The sequence below is a fragment of the Osmia bicornis genome, chromosome 1 (assembly GCF_907164935.1).
Source record: "Osmia bicornis bicornis chromosome 1, iOsmBic2.1, whole genome shotgun sequence".
Classification (NCBI taxonomy): Eukaryota; Metazoa; Arthropoda; class Insecta; order Hymenoptera; family Megachilidae; genus Osmia; species Osmia bicornis.
Genome location: NC_060216.1, coordinates 16,518,086 through 16,539,353, shown reverse-complemented (window position 1 = coordinate 16,539,353; position 21,268 = coordinate 16,518,086). Strand labels below are relative to the sequence as shown.

Sequence of the window (21,268 nt, the reverse complement as noted above, 5' to 3'; positions counted from 1 at the left end):
GATGACTGCTCATGACTCAACTTTGGGCGATTATGAATTAAAATACAAATATGATACAGTTATGATTGAATGTTTTTATTTGTTTTATGAAGTGTTAACTACATTTATTACATAGGTAAATGATTCCATGTCTGTTTATGAATGTGGGCTAACTTTATCATTATAAAAAGAAAGTAACATTTATTTACAAGAATCAAAGGACTCTCCTTTGTGCTTTTTCGCCGCTTGGGGGTCATCTTGATTCTCTGTTCTTAACATTAACCTGGGAATTCGTTTCGATTTTAAATAAGACATCGTTTCACTTGGCGATCTAAAAAGGAAAAATAAAAATTATCATGAAATACAAAAACAATTAATTTTAACATAGAATGTATGAGCGAATGCCGCATAGGAAAGAAAGAGACCGTTATAGGCTCCTTCTGTCCTTGTCTAAATATAATATTATATTATGAAACATTATATTTATTGTGTTAATGCGCATGCGTGATCAGATAGGACAGAAAGTGCTATACCATATGAAATTTACCTCTGATGAGGAGTTTTAGACTGATTAAACATCTCCGGTGAATTGTTTTCAATCGAACTGGAACTTGTACATGGAGGATAAGGAATGATCTGGTACATAGTTTTATTCATTATATCAGTTGTTGCTTCGGTATTCTCCGTTTGATTTGGCAGATTATTACTAACACGATTCTCCCCCTCTAACGTAGGCTTTTTCTTATCGTCTGTGTCTGATTTCAGTGATTTCGCATCCACTTGATTTTCAGGCTTTGCTTTCAATTTACCGTCTTGCGTAGGAAAGTTAACCACTGGTATATTAATAGTTTTATCTCCTTTGGTTGAATTCATTAACTTAATTAATAGTTTCGATAATTCTTCACGTTTTCTCGTCACTACTATCTCTTCGAACCAGTTCTTCAGGGTTTTTATTGGCAATGTGTAATCTTTAATGGGATTCTGAATGAAAAGTTAATATTGTAATTATTATTACCTTTCTTTAAAGACCTAATAAAATTTCAACTTACTTGAAAGAAACTCTCGACATACTGCAACACGTACAATCCGCAATCAGTAAAATTTGATTGCTGAGGAACTTTCAACGAGGCTCCTTTAATAGTATCCTTTGAAAATACTTTTTCGCTTCCCATTTTAGCAACGTACTCGCAACTCAAATAATCTCTTAATGTAGCTACTACACGCGATCTACTTGCTCCCGCAAGGGAATCAAATATCAATATGCATGGTCTAAATAAAATATAACAAAAATATAAAACAAATCTTATAATTATTATTTTACATTTAATTACTTACACTTTAACCGTAGTTTCCAGTGGCACATACTCTTCCACTTTTGGTACGTTTTTGTTCTCCGTAGATTCAGATTCATCCTACATTTAAAAATTCGTGACATGAAACAATTAATACAATTAATTAAGTGTTTACGATGAACTTACATCATCTTCGCTATCCATCTCCATCTCTTCGTCATCGCCTTCGGCTTCATCTCTCTCCGAACCATCGTCGGGTTGATCTATAGTAATAGTAGTAGTCACTGGTGTAAGAGTAGTACTACCAATCGTAACAGTCTGGAGCTTAACCTCCTTTAGCCTTTTACTTTTATGTACAGTCTTGCGAACATCATTCTCCTGGCTCCGTACAATCTGTGGAGGAACTTCACCCACTAATCCGGGGAAACAAATAATGGCCAGAAACCAGTGAGCGCTGTAATGATATGCATACTAAATATTTGCAGTCAATTTGGAGAACGAATAAATACTTACTGTTCGTTGATAGGAATTATGATAAAATCCTTCTCAAATATATTGACATTCTTTGTCCACTTTTGCACCCTCGCATGCCTCTTGGCAGCTGGAGACAGAGGTACGTTGCTTTCTACCGCCTGAGTGTGGGGACTTGTTAATCGTTTATAAAAATATGAACTAAATACATGGGTTCTGTGTTGGTCAGGCTCCGACAAGACTTCCAATGTTAAGTATTTCAAATAGAAGTCTATGATTACATCGTTTAAAAATTGATCCTCTCCAAGGCATAGATAGTCTTCAGTGTTAATTGCTATGCCACCTTTCGCTGGTGGTGGGGGATATACAGTTATCCTACAAATAATAATTTTATATTAATACCCAGATTATGTGTACATGTTTAATTTGGTTACTTACGTTTGTATTCCTCCATTGGCATTCGAATTAGCTGTCCCTGTCTGCTCTCCTTTCTTCGATGAATTCAGAATCTGTGAATTATACAAATGTAAATGTAATTAGAATTAATTATAAGTTATTGCATACGTACGTCTTTTGGTGAGGCTCGTACAAGGATATCATTCGCCTCTTTCGCGTTCAACTCAACCAACAGGTTTCTGTACGAAAACAAATCCTTTAATGCCATTTTAGATTCCTCAGACCATTTTTCTGGCAGTAGAGTTATTCTTTTATGCGTGAGGTCTTTTCCAGCCGGATCGTAGTACGGTCCCTTCGGATCCTGCATCCCTAACAACTCACGGATCATTGCTCCACTGTTAATGGATGTGTAAAAGAAAAGCACTGGCATCGACTTCCCGAAATGAACTAATACTCTCACTATGTTTTGTAATTTAATTTCTAATGTTACAAAGCTTTGATCTGAAATGTACGTATACATGTATAATTCTGTTATTATTTATCGATTTTTCTTATTGAAGTTAAATTTACCATCTTCTAATAAAGGTACACCAAATCTTACTCCGTTCTGTGAGATTACTACTTTCTCTCGAGGAATATATTTGTAAGAACCTATCCGTACTGTTCGACACACTATACTAGTGTGCAGAGCTTGAGAACAATTATCTGAAAGATGTTTATATGTATTCTCTGTATCTTAATACATAATCTTAATAAATATGTACCTCTAACTATGTTTTCAGTCTCCATGGCGTAATCAGAACTTGTGCTAGAAATAGAATTGTTTGTAATTACTGGTTCCTTTTCCAGAATCGTGTCCAGATCTTCGCTAAAATTATTACTTGTATCATGCGAACATGTACTGTTATTAGAGCTCTCCAATTTCTTCATTTTACCTTCCTCCTCTTCGTCAGACGATATTGTTAAACATTCTAAACAAGAAATGCGTATGTACATTGCGTAAGACATTTAAAACAACGATATTAGTTTTTTAATCATATTATTTTTCTACCTGGTTCTTTGTGAATAGGCCTGGTTCTCGTTACACCTTTCCCTCTTCCCCTTCCTCGCTTATAAACAGCACCATCCCTTTCTAATTTCTCTAACTTTGCAGATGAGTTCCGCTCATTGTTTTTCTTATAAAAACTCTGGAAACATTTGCACAATGATACATAAAATTCAACATTATAAATTTTCATGTCTGGTTTTTAATTCTTACGTCAACAGAAATCATTGTTTCTTTTTTTTCTTGTACACCCATGGTCATCGGAATGGATTTTACTTCCTTCGATAATTTTCTTTTGCATCTCTGGCACCGATTGAAATCAAGAGAACTGATACCGCAGTGGGAACAGACTGCTAACATTCCTTCGACGAATATAGCCTCCTACGGCACATTAAACATATTAAATTGAAATTAATTAAACAACAAAATTTAAATTAATTTTCAACTTACTTCGTTTTGTTGGACAGGATTACTATTCTCATCGGGTGACCTAAAATATTCAATATTATAATATTTAAATTCAATAAAAATTAATTCATCAGAAAATTTACCTCGGGGAGTCTAAATTATTTAAATTTTCCTGTGAACTGTCATGCTCGGGTACATCATGTGATGTGTTAGATCCAGCTTCGACAATATAATTGATACCCAATGTTGGATCAGAAACCAAAGAAACATTTGTCGTTCCACAGAATGTAATATTTGCCTGTAAATAAACAATTTTATAATTCTCATCAAACTTCTATTAATAATCACTGCAATTACCTGTTCTAATAAATCCTGAACGGTGCAATCCTCGTTTGGTATATCAAACGTAATTAATCTCTGCTCGCCATTAGAAAACATAACCAGCATTTTCGCGGTATTTCCTTTAATTTGATGTTGAACTATTGTGTCCATTGGATTGCGAATAACTTTTTGAAGAAAAGCGATACTTTCCGATGAACTGTTTTCTGAATCAGTCTGTGACGAGAAACTTGTATCTTGAAGTGATGAAGTCTCTAGAGAGTCAACTTCCATGGTGCTGTGCATGTTCTGAGACGTTGATAGTGAGGATGATTGTTCGTATTGAGACTTCTGTGGGGAGACTGTTTTCTGAAATTGTAATGGGGATGAGGGTAACACTTGTCTCTGTGGAGTTTGTTGCCGCTGTGAACTGTTTAATGAACCCTGTGCTAGTCGCTGCGCATTCCCTTGCAGTCTTTGATCATTCTGCGCTTGTCTCTGATTCGGCATCTGCTTTAGTCTCGTCTGTTCCATCTTAGGCTGCAGCAGCTTCGCAGGAGTCTTTGACATTAAGGTGCGAGCTTGAGGTCTGCTATGAATCGTGCCCAGAGAAGAATGTACTTGCGTAGGAATTTGTGTCACATTCTGTCCAATAGGACTGACTGACTTGTTGTAAGGGGTATTTGTCTTAATGCTAGACACATTAATATTCTGTATTGGGATTCCTATGGTGTTTGAGATATTCGTTTTATCAGAGATGGATGATGTTCCAGTTGAACATCGATTTCTGTTTGGGTATGATCGTAGCGGTTTCCTTTTTAGAAGTCCACTGTCCAATTCGCACAAACTATGCAGAAGAGCCTAAACAAATATACAATTAATTTATTCAAAACTTATGGGCAGATGTTTGTACTTACTTGCGAAGAATTATTTTGATTTTCATTTACATTGGCAGTCTGAGTTTTCTCTGATATGAGCACACCTTCTTTCGATACTGTATTTACATTAATACTATTCTCTTGCATTTTTATCCATCGTATTTGTTGCACATCATTGTTGCAATCTGTAAAAGTATTTTCCTTATAACTTTTGTTATTAATCTTCTAGGTATTCAAATTTACCTTTATTATCTACGCTTACGATATTCCTACCTATATTGTTAGCATTTACTGTTGCAGACTTTAGTATTCCTTCAGATGTAGCTAATTCGTTTGTATTTGTTTTAATTATAAAAACACTCTGTCTGGAAAGAAATTTGTTATGTTAGATATTTAGGAGTATTATTGTTAGTTAAAGAATGAGGAAGAAAGGAGGTGCATTGGTATTTTAATGTAACACTAATTATAATAAATATAAAATAATATTACACAGATGTTCTTTCATAATGTATTAATTTCTAATGAAGAAAATTACATTTACAGGTACGTATGTTTATATGATGCGCATCAGACATGCTTACATTATTTAAATTAACTATAAAGTGTTTCTTTGAGGCACACGTGTACAGTAACTATTAAATGACTTTGTTGTAATTAGAAGACTATCTTAAGAAGTATTTGGTGGGGTTTAATTTTAATTTAAATGTATACACACGAAATTATACAGTTTCACTTGAAAAATTGTGTATGAAAATGTATATTCAATAGCATGCTGAATTTTGAATAGTGACCAGCATCAATACCCCTTCTTTTCTCCTCAAATATACCACACAGCTACTTGTAATGCATGCGCAACAAATTACCCTTGCTCCAATTGTGATGTAGAAATTTGACTTCCTAAGTTAATATGCTGTGAAAATATTGGTTGCTCTTGTGGTGCACTGGTGTAAGTCAATAATTGCTGACAACTGTTACCATCATTATTTATATCCTCAACGACTAATTGTACGCTTTGTCCCTCAGCTGAACAAATTCTCTGTACCTCTTCAAGCGTTAACGTACCACTGGCATTAGTCACAAAATTAAAATACTGTGCCATATTATTCAAGACTCAAACCCTTGCCAATATGATCAATGGAGATTAAAATCGATATCAATACTACACTTGGTTACACCAGTCCATCAATATCATATCTGTGGTATCAGCACAATAAAACCTAGTAAAAATAATTTACAATTACTCAGGATTTCTGGTATGCATTTAAAAAAAAAATAAAAATAAATAATGAGACATTAACTTCTTAAGTAGTCTCCCATAGATATTTAACAATGCCCTAACTTACTATATGAGTGAAAATTAAACTTGAGGATTTATATACAACATGTGCTTCAAAGACTTGCAATTAGCATGCAAAGTTATTAATGGGAAAATTTATTACTGAAGTTTAATATTTGTACACAGTATAAGATACGTCCCATAATTGAGTACGTGATACGTATTCTCGTACAGTATTAAAACTTAAAGTTTCAATGAAAGTAAATTTTATAATCAGAAATTTAAATAAGGGAGAATACGCATGAACTTTAAATCATAGAAAAAGCTACTTGTACAAAAGTTAGAATAAACTGTAATGAAACTCATTTTATGCATTTACATAATAGATGTGTACTGAACAAGCTAAAAATTTTTAACACAGCATGTGATGCAAATTTCAATTCAAATCTGCTAAAAATGAATTATATCGTTATTCCCAACATTGTTATTAACACAGTGATTATAAATAAAATATTTAAATTCCTAATAACCATAACCTAGAAAATGAAATAAGAAATCAATATTTGTTAGAAAAATAGATTACAAAACAGAAATAACAATGTATATATATACATATATATATAAAATTGACAAATTATTGTGATATATAATATACTAGTAATTGAATATTCCAACATGCAGGATGAACGATAAAATTGTTTGAGATTATTATTATAACCTTCTTGGAAAAATGCGACTACTTTGCGTAAATGTTATAATAAAATAACAAAAAGAAGATTTTTTTTTAATTATAACGGAAAGCGGCTTAATTGTTAATTTCATAGGAAAAACATGCGGAAATACCGAGTTGGATATGAACCGATGTCTAGTGCACACATTAGAAATTTTTTATTCTTTAACTGACAACCGTAATACTTACAATCGTTTGCGTAAGAAGTTAATACGCAGTGATGAATTCTTGGGCAATGGATATTTCTTGGATTTTTTATTGTAATTATTTTGTGAAGATCCGTAGAAGTAAATAACAACTACAATTCGCCATTTTACGTTACCGTTTATGTGAAAGAATCGCAAAGCAACCGACAGACCGCAAAAGATTACGCCACTGCGTCACCGAAGCTTGGTTTCCGGCTCCGGTTTTCTAAGACATTTGTGGCGCGAAATTTGGAAGATGGAATATTTAGTATGGGTTATTTAAAATTAATGTTATTATTTAAATTAAATGTACGAGAAACTGAAATTTGAAAGCTTAGAATTTAAAAAGTGAAAATTCAACAGCCGGAGATTTCTAATTTTCTAACTTTTAAATTTAGCAACATAGAAATTCAAAAATTTGCAGCTTAGAAAATTTGAAGTTCAATCAGTTAGAAACTTAAAAATCTCAATTTGCATATTTATCAGGTTCAAGTACATACTTAATCACTTTATAAATATTTAATTTATTCGAAAGATGATTACAAATATGATTTGAATTTGAAAAGTGAAATCCGCTATTCAGTCATGTATTCAACATCTTCTCTGTATTCAGAAATAGATTTGTATTCACTGCTAGTAATATTTTCATGACATAGAGGAATTAACCTTTGTCCACTTCGCTTTAACGTATACGAACTAAATGGGAAAAAGTTTTCTACCGTAGTTGTTACAGTTTTATTACTGTTGAAAAGCGGAAGTTGACTACGCGTATTATTTTCAATTATTGTGTAACAGTATGCCAATTGATACATTCGTGTAATTTCTGCAAAATTATGTACGATCTCGGGATGGCAAGCTTTCAGAGGATTCAATTTACATGTTATTATTTTTGCTAAATCCAGTTCTTGTAAATACTTCATATCTAAAAAATAAACAATAAATTACATATTAATACTTTAAAAAATATATATTAATATTCTTACAATTAAATAAATTAAAACTGTATACTTACATTTTTTAGAATCTGGATAATCATTATGTCTCTTAGTAATTATGAGAAATAATGCTTGACAAACGGAATAAAATACAGTGTGTTCTTTATTTTCATCGTCTATGTACTTTGAGTAATCTTGCATGTTGATGTAATCGTGTATCCATTTAGACATTTTAAACTGCACTGCTTTCACTAGCCTATACAAAGAATATGTATAATATTTGATATCAAGGGATTGCGATCTCACATGCGTAGTTACTCCACAGAGTACCGATTAAATACTTACCCGGCAGTGACAAATTTGGCCGTAACTAGAAAACTAGCTATGTATGCCACCGATGATTGCCGTATAATACAAGGTACATTAGGATCAGATGCTTTACGCCACAACCAATCTATAAAAGCCTCCACAACAGCTGTTTTAAAACTACAAATATAGAACATAATATACTGGACGTATTGACTCGCATGAGTAGGTAATATTACTGTTTCAAATATACGTAATACGTCAAAATAAAGACTCTTTAAAGATTCTATTTGCAAAACATCCTGAATGAAACAGGAATCATGCATGTATTTCAGAATCAGTTCCATACAAACATCCAATTTATGAGCTATTGGATGTATTTTATCTGTTTCTGTTTCGTTGTTTTCTTCAACAATATTATTTTCATTACCAATGTTATCACATTCATTATCGTCTATCATATCTTCATCTTCATCTTCTATTTCTAAACGTGGTATATTTACGTCTAGCACTATTAATCTATGAAAAAAATAATGTTAAATTTTATTATACAATATCAGACATGATAAGCTTTCCTAGGAAAAATGGCGATATAGGGCAATCAGAAATTCTCAAATTTCTGTAATTGTAATTTAGAAAAAAAATAATACAATTTTTCATTATTAAATATTATAAAATTTTCCTGCATAAATATTTACACGGAAGTGACAGGGCCATCGACTTCTATATACAGGGTGTTCGATAACAGGTGGACAAAATTTGAAGGGATGATTCTAGGGATCAAAATAAGACGAAAATCAAGAATAACGAAATAGCGTTTGCGGCTTTGTTTTCCAGTAATGAACGTTTAAAAAGTCGAGTAAAAAGCGCCTGAAACCTGCAACCTGCCCAGCACCGACGCGACGACTGAACGTCAGGGCAGCAGGGGTCGGTACAATCATAACCAAGAATCATTGAATAGTAGAAACTTACCTCGTGCTATTCTGTTTCTCGGTACTGCAGCATTCGGCTTCGATTTTTGGTTATGAGTGTACCGACCCCTGCAGACCTGACGTTCAGTCGTCGGTGCTAGGCAGGTTGCAGGTTTCAGGCGCTTTTTTCTCGAATCTTTAAACGTTAATTACTGGAAAACAAAGCAGCAAACGCTATTTCGTTATTCTTGATTTTCGTCTTATTTTGATCCCTAGAATCACCCCTTGAAATTTTGCCCATCTGTCGTCGAACACTCTGTATATATATGTATTATGTACATGAAGCCACCTCCCTTACATCGCTAGTTATCTTGGAGAAGCTTACCATGCTCATTACTATATATGTAATTGCATCTTACCTGTTAATAATTAAAGATAGAATATCAGACCGCAATTGGGGCGCGTATTCTAATATTTGAATTAATGCATAAATATAAACTTCATGCGTATGAGTTCCATGAGTAATATATGGGAACCTTCCTCTAAGTGACTGTAATAGAAGCTTACTTGACCTAAAACATTCATATATAAAAAATATATTCTTTTAACAAATGATACATTAAAAATTAATTAATATCCTTACATTGGTACAATATTTAAAATCTTTCGAAGAACGTCATGTATGTGATTTAATCTTTGGATACTCTCTTCCTTACACTCTCCAGCTTCCCATTCGGTATCGTCACCGTCATCTACGTAAAATACAAATTTAAATATAAAATAAGTTCGATTATAAAGCTACATACAGTTATTAAGTGTAATGAAAGTGTAACGCCTTCCCAATTAATTTTTCAAATTTTCCGCGCATCTGCCAATTCGAAAAGTAGCGCGAAAATACGAATTCAGTAATTGAAGTTACTATGACTTTTCAAAAAAAGAAAGCACAAATTTACATCAAATATATTTAAGTAATATGAATTTATAACATTCAATTATAATACAATATAAGTATTTTAAAATACCTGGTTTAAATTGTTCAACTAAATTATCTATTACATGTTTAGCATAATGTATCTGCATACAAATTAAGTCTTCTAGAAAGGCTTTGTAAGCAGATGTTACTTCCAATGAACGACTGGTCCATTTTATTTGTAAAAGTGTTTCTATGAATGCTTTATGTGCTGGACTAATTAATGACATACATTGTCTAACATTTCCCAGAAATTCTATTAAATCTGAGTCCTGAAATAAAGAATAATAAAAATTAGATTGATAAAATTAATTAATTCTACTCAAATTCATATATACCTTTATATTTGAATCACGTAAAATACATATTAGATCTTCATAGTCCTTGGTGCCATTACCACTTTCAAAATTGTAAATAATATTCTTGAAATCTTTTGGAAGTTTGAAATATACTCTACTGGATCTCCGAATGAGTTGTGATCTAACTCCAGGAGATTTTAGAATAGATGACACACTGCTGACCCTTGATGATACAACTGACATCTGTTCAGAAGACATATACACTTAAAGTATCACTTAACTGAAATGAAATACTATAACACCAGAATCAATTAAGAAATCCAAGTGACGTATGGTATTTCTTCAAAATGTCAAGCATATGTGTATGAAAAAATATTCTGAGGTTAGGTTATTAAATATTCGAAACGTAAACATTACTTACTTTTAGACTTATATCTACAGCTTTCTAATGGATTAATAACGTTTAATATATTGAAATTATGTATTTATTTACATTTTGACGCTGTATTATTACTGAAATACTGAAGTTTAGAATATTATGCACGTGCCCACTTTGCACATGGAAGAGCCGCTTGATTGTATCAGTGATTCAATGACTACAGACAAGATAATGAATTTGTGCCTTGAGAACGAACGCTATCTGCTTTATCCTAGTATAAAAATCAGAAAAGACTGGACATGACTTTGTTTTTGAAGGTTATGATCCGGAAGGGTCCCAAGTACCCCAGCGGAGATTAGTTTTACATCTGTCGGTATTTTGGAATCAGTTGATCACCGGCTTATCAACCGATCTTCGATTCAGCCGGTAAGTTGTCGCATAGTTTCCGCTACTTTATGATAGACGGCGCCAGTAGACCCCTTTCGGAAAATCGCTCGGTAAGTTGTTGAGTAGTTCCCGCTATTTTTGTGAAAGATTGGACTTCCGGAAGCGGACTTGACATGCCTTTGTTTTTGAGGGGTCATGATTTATAAACGCAGAAAATAAAATTAGAGTATTGTGTTATGTATGTTATTAATACAAGAATTTTTATTTTAATATTAATTTATTAAAATTATTATTTTAGTGGTACATGAAGCCTATTACAAAACTGACAGTATATTTTGAAATTCGTCATTATACTACCTTGGATGGAATAATTAAATTGATTCTTTACTTTTTATGTTATAAAAATACAAAAATATTTGTACCATTTTGAATGAATAAAAGATCATTTGATTGAATGTATTTTTTTCTTCTAACTTCAATTATCACATAGTTTTTGTTTTTGACTATATTATAGATCGAGGTAAACTGGTAATCTGTTTTGTTGTTCCACTAATGCCGTAAGAGCTTTTTCTATACATTTTGGTAAATGATCTAACACCATTCGTGGCATTACAATCAATTCTGGAAATTCTTCTGGTTGTGCCCATCGCATTTCGTATCTTTTTTCGTCTGCCTTCTGCTTTTTTCTATCAACAAGCAAATATCGTTAGTTGCAAAAGTAAGGACTTTGAGATTTTGACATTTAGGTCCACCCTGGCTCTCACCTGGTGACACAAATTTAAATATAACAAACATTAAGCAGTAACAAACCTTTTCCCTTCTACTTTTTCAGGTTTGCATTTAATTATATGAAGTATCCTCCCTCCAGGATACAACTTCACCCTTGAAAATCTTCTCTTCGTTATATCCTTCGCATACATATCATTTTCCTGTAACAAAATAAAATGTATAAACCTCTTGTCCAAATTTTCTTTTTTTTTTAAAACTTTTCAAAGTTACATCTGTTCTCTGTGACTCTTTTACGCTAAGCAGCGGTGATTGTCCCGTCGAAGTTGCAATTACATTACAATTGGTCCACGTTTTATTGAGATCCCTCTCTGGTATACCAAATAACATGTAACCCAATCCATTTAATACCACTCTATACTAAAAAAACAAATATTTAATTAATTTCTGGAATTAACAATTTTTCTAATAAATAATGTCACGACTTTTCAATTAAAAGAAAGTACTTTATTTATATTTAATTAATGCACCTTTGGTAGCCGACACGATCTAAGGGTCATGACTAATGCGGTTCTTAAATTTTCAGTACTGTCAACGCTTAGCCTCATCACCAAGTCATCACCAACTCCGACCGATAGGACGAATTCTTCGGTTACTTTGGCAGCCTCGCGAGACAGAAGGCCAGCTAATTAAAAAAATTTCTATTCAATATGTTGAAGTTACTGTGTAAAGGAATATTTGAAAAATTATTACCTGGTGTGGAGAACGCGTAGACCTTTAAATCTGGGTATCTAGGCCGTAGTAAAAGTGCTAAGAGAATGCCTATACCGGCGCCCAGACTGTGACCTACACACATTTTATTTTATAAAATTGTTTAATAATATTATTTCATATAGAGTGCAAACGTTCAATTGTTTTGATTTCATACATTTTTACTACATTTTCGTTTAAAATTGAATGAGAAACTATTTTCTAATATTTGAAAGAAGAATTTATTTCTAGGCAGAAGTGAAATTGACAGGTAACAATGTTAAATTTCGCGGACAATTTTCTTTCCTTTTATAGAATATGCAATTGTATTTTTTAAACCTACAGTGTCCGAAAGAAACCGAAAAATAGATTTTCTAATTTTTAATTTGCTTCAATTGCAAAATGGTAAAGAACTTTTAATATTATTTGCTTAAGAAGGTCATTTACTTTATTGTAATTTTTCTATTAAGATTAATTTATAATGAGTAATAATTAATTTAATTTACCTGTGATCATTAAATTATAATCAGGATACGTAATGAACGCCTTTTCGAAAATTTTATTTTCATCTAATTGTTCTAAAATTCCTCTAGCTCCTGTTATCATACTTTTATGTGCCTATAGAATAACATTTAAAATCCTTATGAATAATTTATCTAGAAGAAAGCGTGGTTTAATGTTCTCCAACAGACGCTACTTTCCGTAAAGTCGTAAAATATGTAAAAACAGTTATGTTTTCAAATTTTTTTTTCTTGTTTAGTTACCTGCGAGCCAGGTGGAATGCCTTCACATTCGAATATATCGGAACCAGCAGCTATATCCGTGAGCAAATCACGTAACGATAGAGAACCTCGTATTGCGATCACGATATTTTTCGTTTTATGGTCGGCGATCACGCAGTAAGGTATCTACAAAATATGTTTACGAATTCTTCACAAATATGATACAAATATTGCAATCAAAATACGTACTTGCTTTTCGAAACTATTATACTATTAAACTAGAATATCAACGTTCAAGAATTTTTGAATTCAAAAATTCAAAAATTTGAAATTACCATAATTAAAATATCTCAAAGTTCACTAGTGAGTAGCATTGAGTACCTAATATTGAGTAACATTGAGAATAGATTACACCTAAGCTACTTTAAAATAACTTATTATTTTGCACGAACCTCACACAGACGATTTTTAAACGATGCAAATATTATGTCGTCAGTAGATAAACCCGATAAATATGTTACACCGGCCAAATAACAGTAGCAGCAATTGTCGCCAGTGATTGGTGCAGGCTTTCGTCTGTAATTAAATTTTGATTAATTTCTTTAATTGTTTTTATCACATAAATTGGTTAATAAATTTATTAATGTATACACAAATTATGTATGCAAATTCGGATTCATTATTTTGTGAAATAAAGTAGAGTGGCGCTGTATTTTTTAAGTTAATTAAATTTTGCATATGTAAACTATACGCATCAATAATTGTTTATTATTTCTTTTTTAATGAGATAACTGACACTTACCTAAAGCAAGCGCAACAGGTCAAATTTTTGATAACACGAAAACACCCTGTATACCAATGCTTATAAATAACAAATAACCACCCGTAACAGGCCATTGAAAGTTGCAGATAATGAAGAGAACTTTCCAAAGACATCCAGCTAGGTGTATCGCGAAAAATGATGGACGCGTCTGAAAGAAAAATGCTAATCATCAAGCAGAAAAAAGTTGTTTGATTTATCTGATCTATTATACAAGATCCTTTTCTTGCTCTAATCATACTTTATTTTAATTACATTTCATTACAGAAGAAATTATGTATCAATTAAATTAAAAGATTACTGCAATTAGTAATATTAAATACTATAATTCCAATTTGTTATTAAATGATTATAATAATAATTAACAGTGATTATAATAATTATTCTAATTATAAAAATTATAAACTGTGAATTATGATGAATAAGTACATACCGGCAGTGTATACTGGACTAGGAAGTAGATTTAATCGACGCAACTCATGAGTTTCATATTTCTGTCTAATTCGAAGTAGAATAAACCCCGCCACTGCATCTGAAGGTACCAAGTCCGTTCCACGGAATAAACAGCTTAATAAACCTAAAAAATGATTTCTAATTATCATTATATGAAATATTTGAAAGTTTGCTTTAGTTTGAATAACAAAAATTTAAAAAAAAAGTTTCCTGTTTTCATGCAAGTATTAACCCCTAAGAAAAAGCCCTGCCTGTTGAAAATCAAAGAAGAAGAACGTAAAAATAAGTGCAATTAATTATAAGAAAATAATTATATCCCCTTTACCATTTTCCAATCCGTTGCTTCATTTAAAAGACTTTTTAATTTATCTTTTTATATAGAATATCATTAACACAATAATAATTTTTTTATTTTGTTCACTTGCGACAAAATTTTTCATTAAAAAGTTCCTCTATTTTTAATAATTCGCTGAATACCTAAATTGCACTTAAAATTTCTTATTCGACAAATATGATAAATACAAAATCATCGACAGGACTTTTTTTAGACCAGTCGTACCTATGTCTCACCAGCGATATGTTGAAAGGTCTCTTTAGCATTGTCATCTTTTCGCATCCACCAGAGAAACTTGAATCTCCGTATCCAGTTTTTCGAAAATTTCCCATGCTCGATGGAATTATCCAGTTGCTCATCTTTCAACGAACCCAACGGATCGAATATAATGACTAACCCAATAATTGTTAGGCCTATAAGAATCCAGTCGAAAAACACCAGAGTCTTCACCACGTTAACTGTATAGTGTTCGTAGCCACATTCGATTTCTGATCCAAACATCCACATACTTCCTAATATGTTCCACCCTATCTCTGGCAGGAGTAACAGTATCCTACAATAAATTTCAATAAAATCGTATTAATATAATATAGTATAATTAATATTGTTTAATTTAAATTCAAATTTTAATTTATTTTAATCAATTTAAATCTTATCATAATGTTATAAATTAATCCTGCTGTTTTTCTTCGAACCTATATGTTCCTCAATGAAAATTACGCTTCTACATGTGCTATATTTTATACTTTACATTTTTCAATTTTTTCAATTTTATATACGTTTTAATGTTTTATGCTTTGTAAAATTAAAAAAAAAAATGTAGCATTATTGCTAACTATCGTAACTATCGTAACATTCTTTAAATGACACTTATCGTTAGTATTCATTAATATTCACATTGTTAAAGAAAAGATGGTGCAAAGGTTAAAATCAAACTGGTTAGATCATGCGATTCGATGAGAAAAAAAACCGCGCAGACGTATGTGTGTATTCTCCTGGAGATTTAATATTTGCACTGAATTGTAATTACGCTTCTGCATCTTTTTTATCTCCATTTTTGTCTGCACGTTTTTTACTGACACTTAAATTGTTTATAGCTTAACAAAAAGGTTGGTTTAACACTGGTACGTCTATTCATCAGTGTTAGCGTTAGAAGCATTTGCATCAATAAATATGATTGAGAAGTAGTTTTTTTTTTTGCAATTCTTATCAATAGTTAAATTGTTTTCAAGTGTAATATGAGCTCTGGTGTAGCATCAATGAAATATTTAAGAAATTTATTTGATAATAATTTTAATATTGATTTAATTAAATCTCTGTAATTTTTAATTTCTTACATTTCAGTCTTATTAATATGGTGTGCATAGCTTTTATTTCAGTAATCTCAAAGGCCCTATAGTGTAATTTCCGTGAAATATTCACTCACTTAACTGTCAAGAGTGGCTCAACATATTTACGAGCCTTCGTGTCCATGATACTTCCTTTTGCACTGTGCCTGACAATGACCAGCATGAAAAGCATAGATGTGATAAGAAATGCTATTTCTCCGAATAGATATATCCGGACTAGCTCTCCCCCTAAATGACAACTCCATGTGTACTCGTAATATTTGTAACAAGCAGCACCAATCAGTATTAACCTGTAAACAAAACACAATTAATATTAATTATGCAGTCATTAATTATAGTAGCATAATAGCACAACAAACGGTACATCTAATATTCATTTCAAAACATGATAATAAATTAAAAACAAAAGAATTTAATAGAAATTAGAATATACTATCCTTTATATTTCTTTAATACTAAAAAATTATAATTAATAATTAAAGAAAATTTACTCACCAAACTGCTCTAATGAAAATTTCAAAAAGACCAGGATATACAAGATCATCGGTCGCTGCTAACCATTTTCTTCCAAAAAGTTTTATCGCAGGCATTTTCCTGTAAAAGACATACAGTATATCAGAATACATTCCTCCACAATGCTGACAAAGTTTCTTAACAGAAATATAAACGATACTTTAAAATGGGCATACAAAACGAACACCTTGCAAATTAATATTCCCGGAAGTATTATATGAAATATCAAATTCGTAGAATTTAAGTACTATTGAATTCTACTGAAGTTATTCTTCATCATTTTTGTTCTGTTTAAATCACGAAATGAATAGAAAATCTGTTATATGTATACATATATTTTATCGTATATACTATATAGTGGCGTAATCCTTTAAAATTACATCATTATCGTAATAGAATATATAATCTGACTACTTTTCTGATAACTTCCATGATCTTTTTATGTTTGGTAGTCCTCCAATGAATTTCTTTTGATCGTGAACTAGAGAAACAGGGGAAAGCGATGAGAGAAAGTCTTTGTCTATCCTACATCCGAGATTATTGACATAACGTTGCGACGGTAAGTAAGTACCTTAACTGGACCCTGATCCTGCTAAGGATTCAATTCTGTTCCAAATTCTGAGATTACATTCACCCACAGTCATCTCTCCATGGAAATCTTCATGTTTTCTGTTTTTATCTGATTCCATGAGTAACTTTTAATTATAATTTTTAATAAATAAATAGACAACAACACTGTAACAATTTTGTTTAACGCATTACATTACGTTATTCTATACGAAATGGAAGATTTCGTAGTATGAAGATTCTAACATGATTTCATGACATAAATGCATCACTAAATGAAACTTATGACACATCAATTTTTATGTCGAAGTTTATTAAAAATGATTACATAAGTGCTTTGTTGATATATTTAGTACGTAATAGCTGATCGTGGATTGCAACGCACAAATATCTCATTTCGAAATGTAAAAAGTCTAAGACCATTTCATGACATAAAAGTATCGTCAAACACCACGTGTAATATATCAATGGAAAGCTTAAAGTTTCACGAAAATGTATGTGCAACTTTGTAATAGTTTTATGTCATCAAATTGTGTTAGACTTTGTATGTTTCAAATTCTGTCATTGCTTGCTTTAACTGGCGACCAGCCATTTTGTATTAAAAATATTATCGAAACCTTAACATAATCTTCTTTATTAATCTTTAAGCTTCAAATTGATGTATCACAGATGCTATTTTATAATAATTTTATGTCATGAAAATGTATTAGAATCTTTATACTTGATATGAACCAACATTGTGCGTTGCAATTCACAATTAGCCATTTTGTATCAAGAATATTACAGAAACTTTTATGCATCACATACATCATTTTATATGCAACACTCTATTGTTACTAAATAATTATCGTCAACCGTTCAATTGCATTTTTTACTTTCCTTGCTATTAACCAATTGAAATTATCTGTCGCGAAAACTGTGTCAACGCTTTTTTTCTTTCTCGAAACCTTGAACCCCATTGCTGACTGATACTCAGAAATATCTTTGGTTGTATACTATTTTAGAAGTCTTTATTTATAATCTATGCAATTACAGTGAACGATTATTTTATGGAAATGTAATTCCTCTAAGAGCAAATTATAATGTCATCATTGAAAATTTGTATAAAATTTTATTATCAATTCTATTTTCAAAGAATTCTTTTAATATCAATTATACTTAACTAGATATGTTTATGATAAAAAAAAGTTGATTATAGGTGAGAAAAAAGAAGGAAAGAAACTTTGTTCAATAATTAGCTGCCATATGTACATATGTGATTTCAAACTGACGCACGAGAAATTCACTTAATGACATACAGAATTCTAATAGATGACAGAATTGTAAATGATTATTCAAGGTGATGTTGATATCGATAAAACAAGGTTTTCTCGGTATTTTATTATTATCATTCCGCTTCATTTAGTTGAGACGTAGAATTCCAATTCAAATTTCCCAAATAATTTATGAAAAGATTAGTAAAGTGCATTTTTCCAAATATTCGTATAATCATTTCTGAATTTTTTTATTTTAAAAACATTCTACCTCAAAATCCCCTATTTTAACCTTCGGAAGGTGGACCATGAAGAAAGCCCCAATTTCATATTATGTATTTACATTTTCTAAATTGTATACTGTTCCTTTAAAAACTGTATATTTAACTTTCGATTAATAACATCGTATATATTTTGTAAGTTTGGGTCATGATTGCCCAGGCTCCCCTGTTCAAGGGTTAAATATTCTACTTTCAAATTTCGCTATCGCGGATGAATCAAACCACCACTGCAGTCACCCTACGAAATCAAATTCTTCAAAAGATTTACCTGACGAATCCTCCCAGTGACACCTGTGGCTTAGAATCATTCACAATTCACCAAAGCACAGTCTCACTCAATCAGTCCATCCACGAGTGTAGGATCCTCTTTGTCTTTTACCGTTTTATCAACTGGCAGAACGAGTTTTGGATGATATCTTTTTCTACGCTACACGTAGAGCCATAGCCGCGAAATCATAAGCGAACAAAATTTTCGCTGACTCGGTGAAAGACGAAACAGAGCGGGATCTTTAGCGAACCGAACGAGCTAAGTGCAGCTCGCATAATGCGTATGGCAAACCCGTTCACCTTGTTTTCTAGCACCCCACGTTCAATCTGTCGAGCTGGTTGGCGGCGACTGTCCAGCATTGCCACCAACTTTCCCTACGTTCCTTCTCTTGAAAGATGTAAAAAAGAGAAGCAATGACTCCTCTCGGGGGGATACGCCGTGTTGTATGTAGTAGGAGCACGTGTATGTGGAAGGTGCCCCCCGAGGACTTGCAACATACCTGTTGCTTACAGTTTACACGAAAATTGTGAAACCAGAGTGGAGAATGATTGCTGGTACCTTGTTGGGAGAATGGATATTTTGTGGGATTTTAAGTGAATGGAAATTCGAGTACATTTTTTTTAGGAGATAAAGGAATTTCAGTGTTATTGATAGATCCTATGAATGAATAGAAATTGGAATTGTTTGTAGATGCGTGTTGCTCTTATTCATTCTTATTCATTATTCAGATCAAGAATCATGTTTGCTTGTACACCCAACTTTTTCCTTAATAATACATAATAACAACAATAAATAATGTCAAACAGAAATTTATGTTTTGATTTAATTATTAAATTTAGAATTTTCAGATAAATAATAATTTTGTTAATCAATTATAGAATGCTAATTGTAAGGTCAAAGTTCAATTACACGTTGTTGGAATATAATGCATTGTTGATGAGGAATAATGTATTATGAACTATTAAAATTTAGCAAAGCAATTAATTGAAAACGCTAGGGGTAACAATTAGGCAAATTAACCGGCACAGTACGTCTTAAGAGGCCATCACCATTTAATAAAGAAGGAATAATTTTCCATCGAGATGACCCCAGACTGGACTTTCTATACCAATGAATGCGAAGAAAAGTAAATTTTTAAAACAACTTTTAAACGTTAAATAAAAATTCTTCACATAATTTATGCATTCTTCAAATTAATTGTTTTTTTCTTTTTTTTTACAGTATTTGTAGTATATCAAAATTTAAGAAATGTGTTTTCTTTTCCACTATGTACTTTGTATAATTAAAATTATTTAAATATGACGTAAATATGTAATACTTTTTATTAATTGATAATAATCAATACATATTAGACTTTATCGACGAGTTATATACCCATTTACGGTATACTTCTGAGCCAGTAGGTCTACCTTACCACCAGTCAATAATTCAAAGAATATTTTTTAATATCTATTTAATAAAAAATAATATCAGTTTTAACTTTCTCATCACAAATCTTTACAATTACATCTTATTTCTAATTCTGTTTCATACAGTAATGAAAATAAGTTTAATTATTTCATAAATATCTGAGTTTATCTGAGTTTACCTTTAAAAATAATTATTATTGAAAGTAAATATTTATTTAGTGAAATATTTTTCAAAATTGTTATTCACATAATGTACTTATCGAACGATAAGAAGAATTAGTTTAATTAAAGAAGAAGATAATAGATGGTGCCATAAATACATAGAGATTTAAAAACTGTGACTATAATAAAAACAACTTTTGTTAAAATTATATGTTTCAACGAATCATGATCATTAGCATTTTTTTAACGAAATGTTAAAATTAATTAAAAGTAATGAAAAAACCTTGGTAGAGGGATGAAATATATAAAAATATATTTTTGAGTGTTTTTTCTTTTACACGGTTTGAAACTCACTTTTCAAATTTAGAAGTGAACATATTGAGTTCGTAGAGATTATCAGTAGTAATAAAATCAACGCGTCAATGATTCCTGACGTCATCCTCGAGAACATCTATCTGTCCATCCTATGGATGGAAGGTCACCAGTTGCCCAGTGG

General features: G+C 31.5%; 3 protein-coding genes across 9 annotated transcripts; all 3 read right to left on the bottom strand.

Moving 5' to 3' along the window:
* Positions 1–54: 54 nt before the first annotated feature.
* On the bottom strand, positions 55–7,070 carry LOC114871873. Of its 6 annotated transcripts, XM_029178413.2 has the most exons (20): positions 6,983–7,070; positions 5,763–6,004; positions 5,651–5,684; positions 5,031–5,152; positions 4,827–4,972; positions 3,949–4,770; positions 3,735–3,889; positions 3,634–3,673; positions 3,397–3,564; positions 3,190–3,325; positions 2,903–3,109; positions 2,709–2,843; positions 2,311–2,639; positions 2,181–2,251; positions 1,785–2,117; positions 1,458–1,725; positions 1,315–1,391; positions 1,029–1,248; positions 527–960; positions 55–310 (listed from the first exon to the last, which is right to left on the bottom strand). In XM_029178413.2, exons 2-20 carry the CDS (start codon positions 5,884–5,886, stop codon positions 181–183), a joined length of 3,951 nt encoding a protein of 1,316 aa, XP_029034246.1. In that variant the 5' UTR covers positions 5,887–6,004; positions 6,983–7,070; the 3' UTR covers positions 55–180. The 6 variants fall into 6 exon arrangements, with proteins under 6 accessions (XP_029034246.1, XP_029034242.1, XP_029034244.1 ...); XM_029178409.2 differs by having other exon boundaries at positions 5,651–6,004; XM_029178411.2 differs by having other exon boundaries at positions 4,857–4,972; positions 5,651–6,004.
* A 412-nt stretch (positions 7,071–7,482) lies between these two features.
* On the bottom strand, positions 7,483–11,014 carry LOC114871820 (RNA polymerase I-specific transcription initiation factor RRN3). The gene is made up of 8 exons (XM_029178275.2): positions 10,821–11,014; positions 10,439–10,642; positions 10,153–10,372; positions 9,774–9,882; positions 9,550–9,702; positions 8,259–8,738; positions 7,991–8,169; positions 7,483–7,900 (listed from the first exon to the last, which is right to left on the bottom strand). The coding sequence occupies exons 2-8, from the start codon at positions 10,640–10,642 to the stop codon at positions 7,554–7,556; spliced, it is 1,692 nt and encodes a 563-aa protein (XP_029034108.2). The 5' UTR covers positions 10,821–11,014; the 3' UTR covers positions 7,483–7,553.
* A 409-nt stretch (positions 11,015–11,423) lies between these two features.
* LOC114871889 (diacylglycerol lipase-beta-like) lies at positions 11,424–19,556 on the bottom strand. 2 transcript variants are annotated; one of them, XM_046286115.1, is made up of 15 exons: positions 19,202–19,556; positions 17,404–17,511; positions 16,815–16,913; positions 16,397–16,609; positions 15,207–15,523; positions 14,617–14,760; positions 14,166–14,334; positions 13,816–13,939; positions 13,406–13,549; positions 13,148–13,259; positions 12,645–12,737; positions 12,422–12,576; positions 12,165–12,311; positions 11,976–12,094; positions 11,424–11,851 (listed from the first exon to the last, which is right to left on the bottom strand). In XM_046286115.1, the coding sequence occupies exons 3-15, from the start codon at positions 16,907–16,909 to the stop codon at positions 11,674–11,676; spliced, it is 2,010 nt and encodes a 669-aa protein (XP_046142071.1). In that variant the 5' UTR covers positions 16,910–16,913; positions 17,404–17,511; positions 19,202–19,556; the 3' UTR covers positions 11,424–11,673. The 2 variants fall into 2 exon arrangements, with proteins under 2 accessions (XP_046142071.1, XP_029034278.1); XM_029178445.2 differs by lacking the exon at positions 17,404–17,511 and having other exon boundaries at positions 19,202–19,555.
* Between the last annotated feature and the right edge of the window lie 1,712 nt (positions 19,557–21,268).

Bases quoted from the DNA above. Each gene is read 5' to 3' on its own strand.
- LOC114871873 (XM_029178409.2), bottom strand. From the start codon at position 5,886: ATGGCACAGTATTTTAATTTTGTGACTAATGCCAGTGGTACGTTAACG. The intron at 3,890-3,948 runs GTAATTGCAGTG...GTTTATTTACAG, and splicing joins TTCAGGATTTATTAGAACAG to GCAAATATTACATTCTGTGG. The intron at 961-1,028 runs GTAAGTTGAAAT...CTTTTCATTCAG, and splicing joins ATGTCGAGAGTTTCTTTCAA to AATCCCATTAAAGATTACAC.
- LOC114871820 (XM_029178275.2), bottom strand. From the start codon at position 10,642: ATGTCAGTTGTATCATCAAGGGTCAGCAGTGTGTCATCTATTCTAAAA. The intron at 9,883-10,152 runs GTATTTTAAAAT...TATTTTACGTAG, and splicing joins AGTTGAACAATTTAAACCAG to ATGACGGTGACGATACCGAA. The intron at 8,170-8,258 runs GTAAGTATTTAA...TTCTTTGTATAG, and splicing joins GCCAAATTTGTCACTGCCGG to GCTAGTGAAAGCAGTGCAGT.
- LOC114871889 (XM_046286115.1), bottom strand. From the start codon at position 16,909: ATGCCTGCGATAAAACTTTTTGGAAGAAAATGGTTAGCAGCGACCGAT. The intron at 12,312-12,421 runs GTGCATTAATTA...TTGTTTTTTTAG, and splicing joins GATCGTGTCGGCTACCAAAG to TATAGAGTGGTATTAAATGG. The intron at 11,852-11,975 runs GTTTGTTACTGC...GCTTGTTGATAG, and splicing joins GAAAAAGTAGAAGGGAAAAG to AAAAAAGCAGAAGGCAGACG.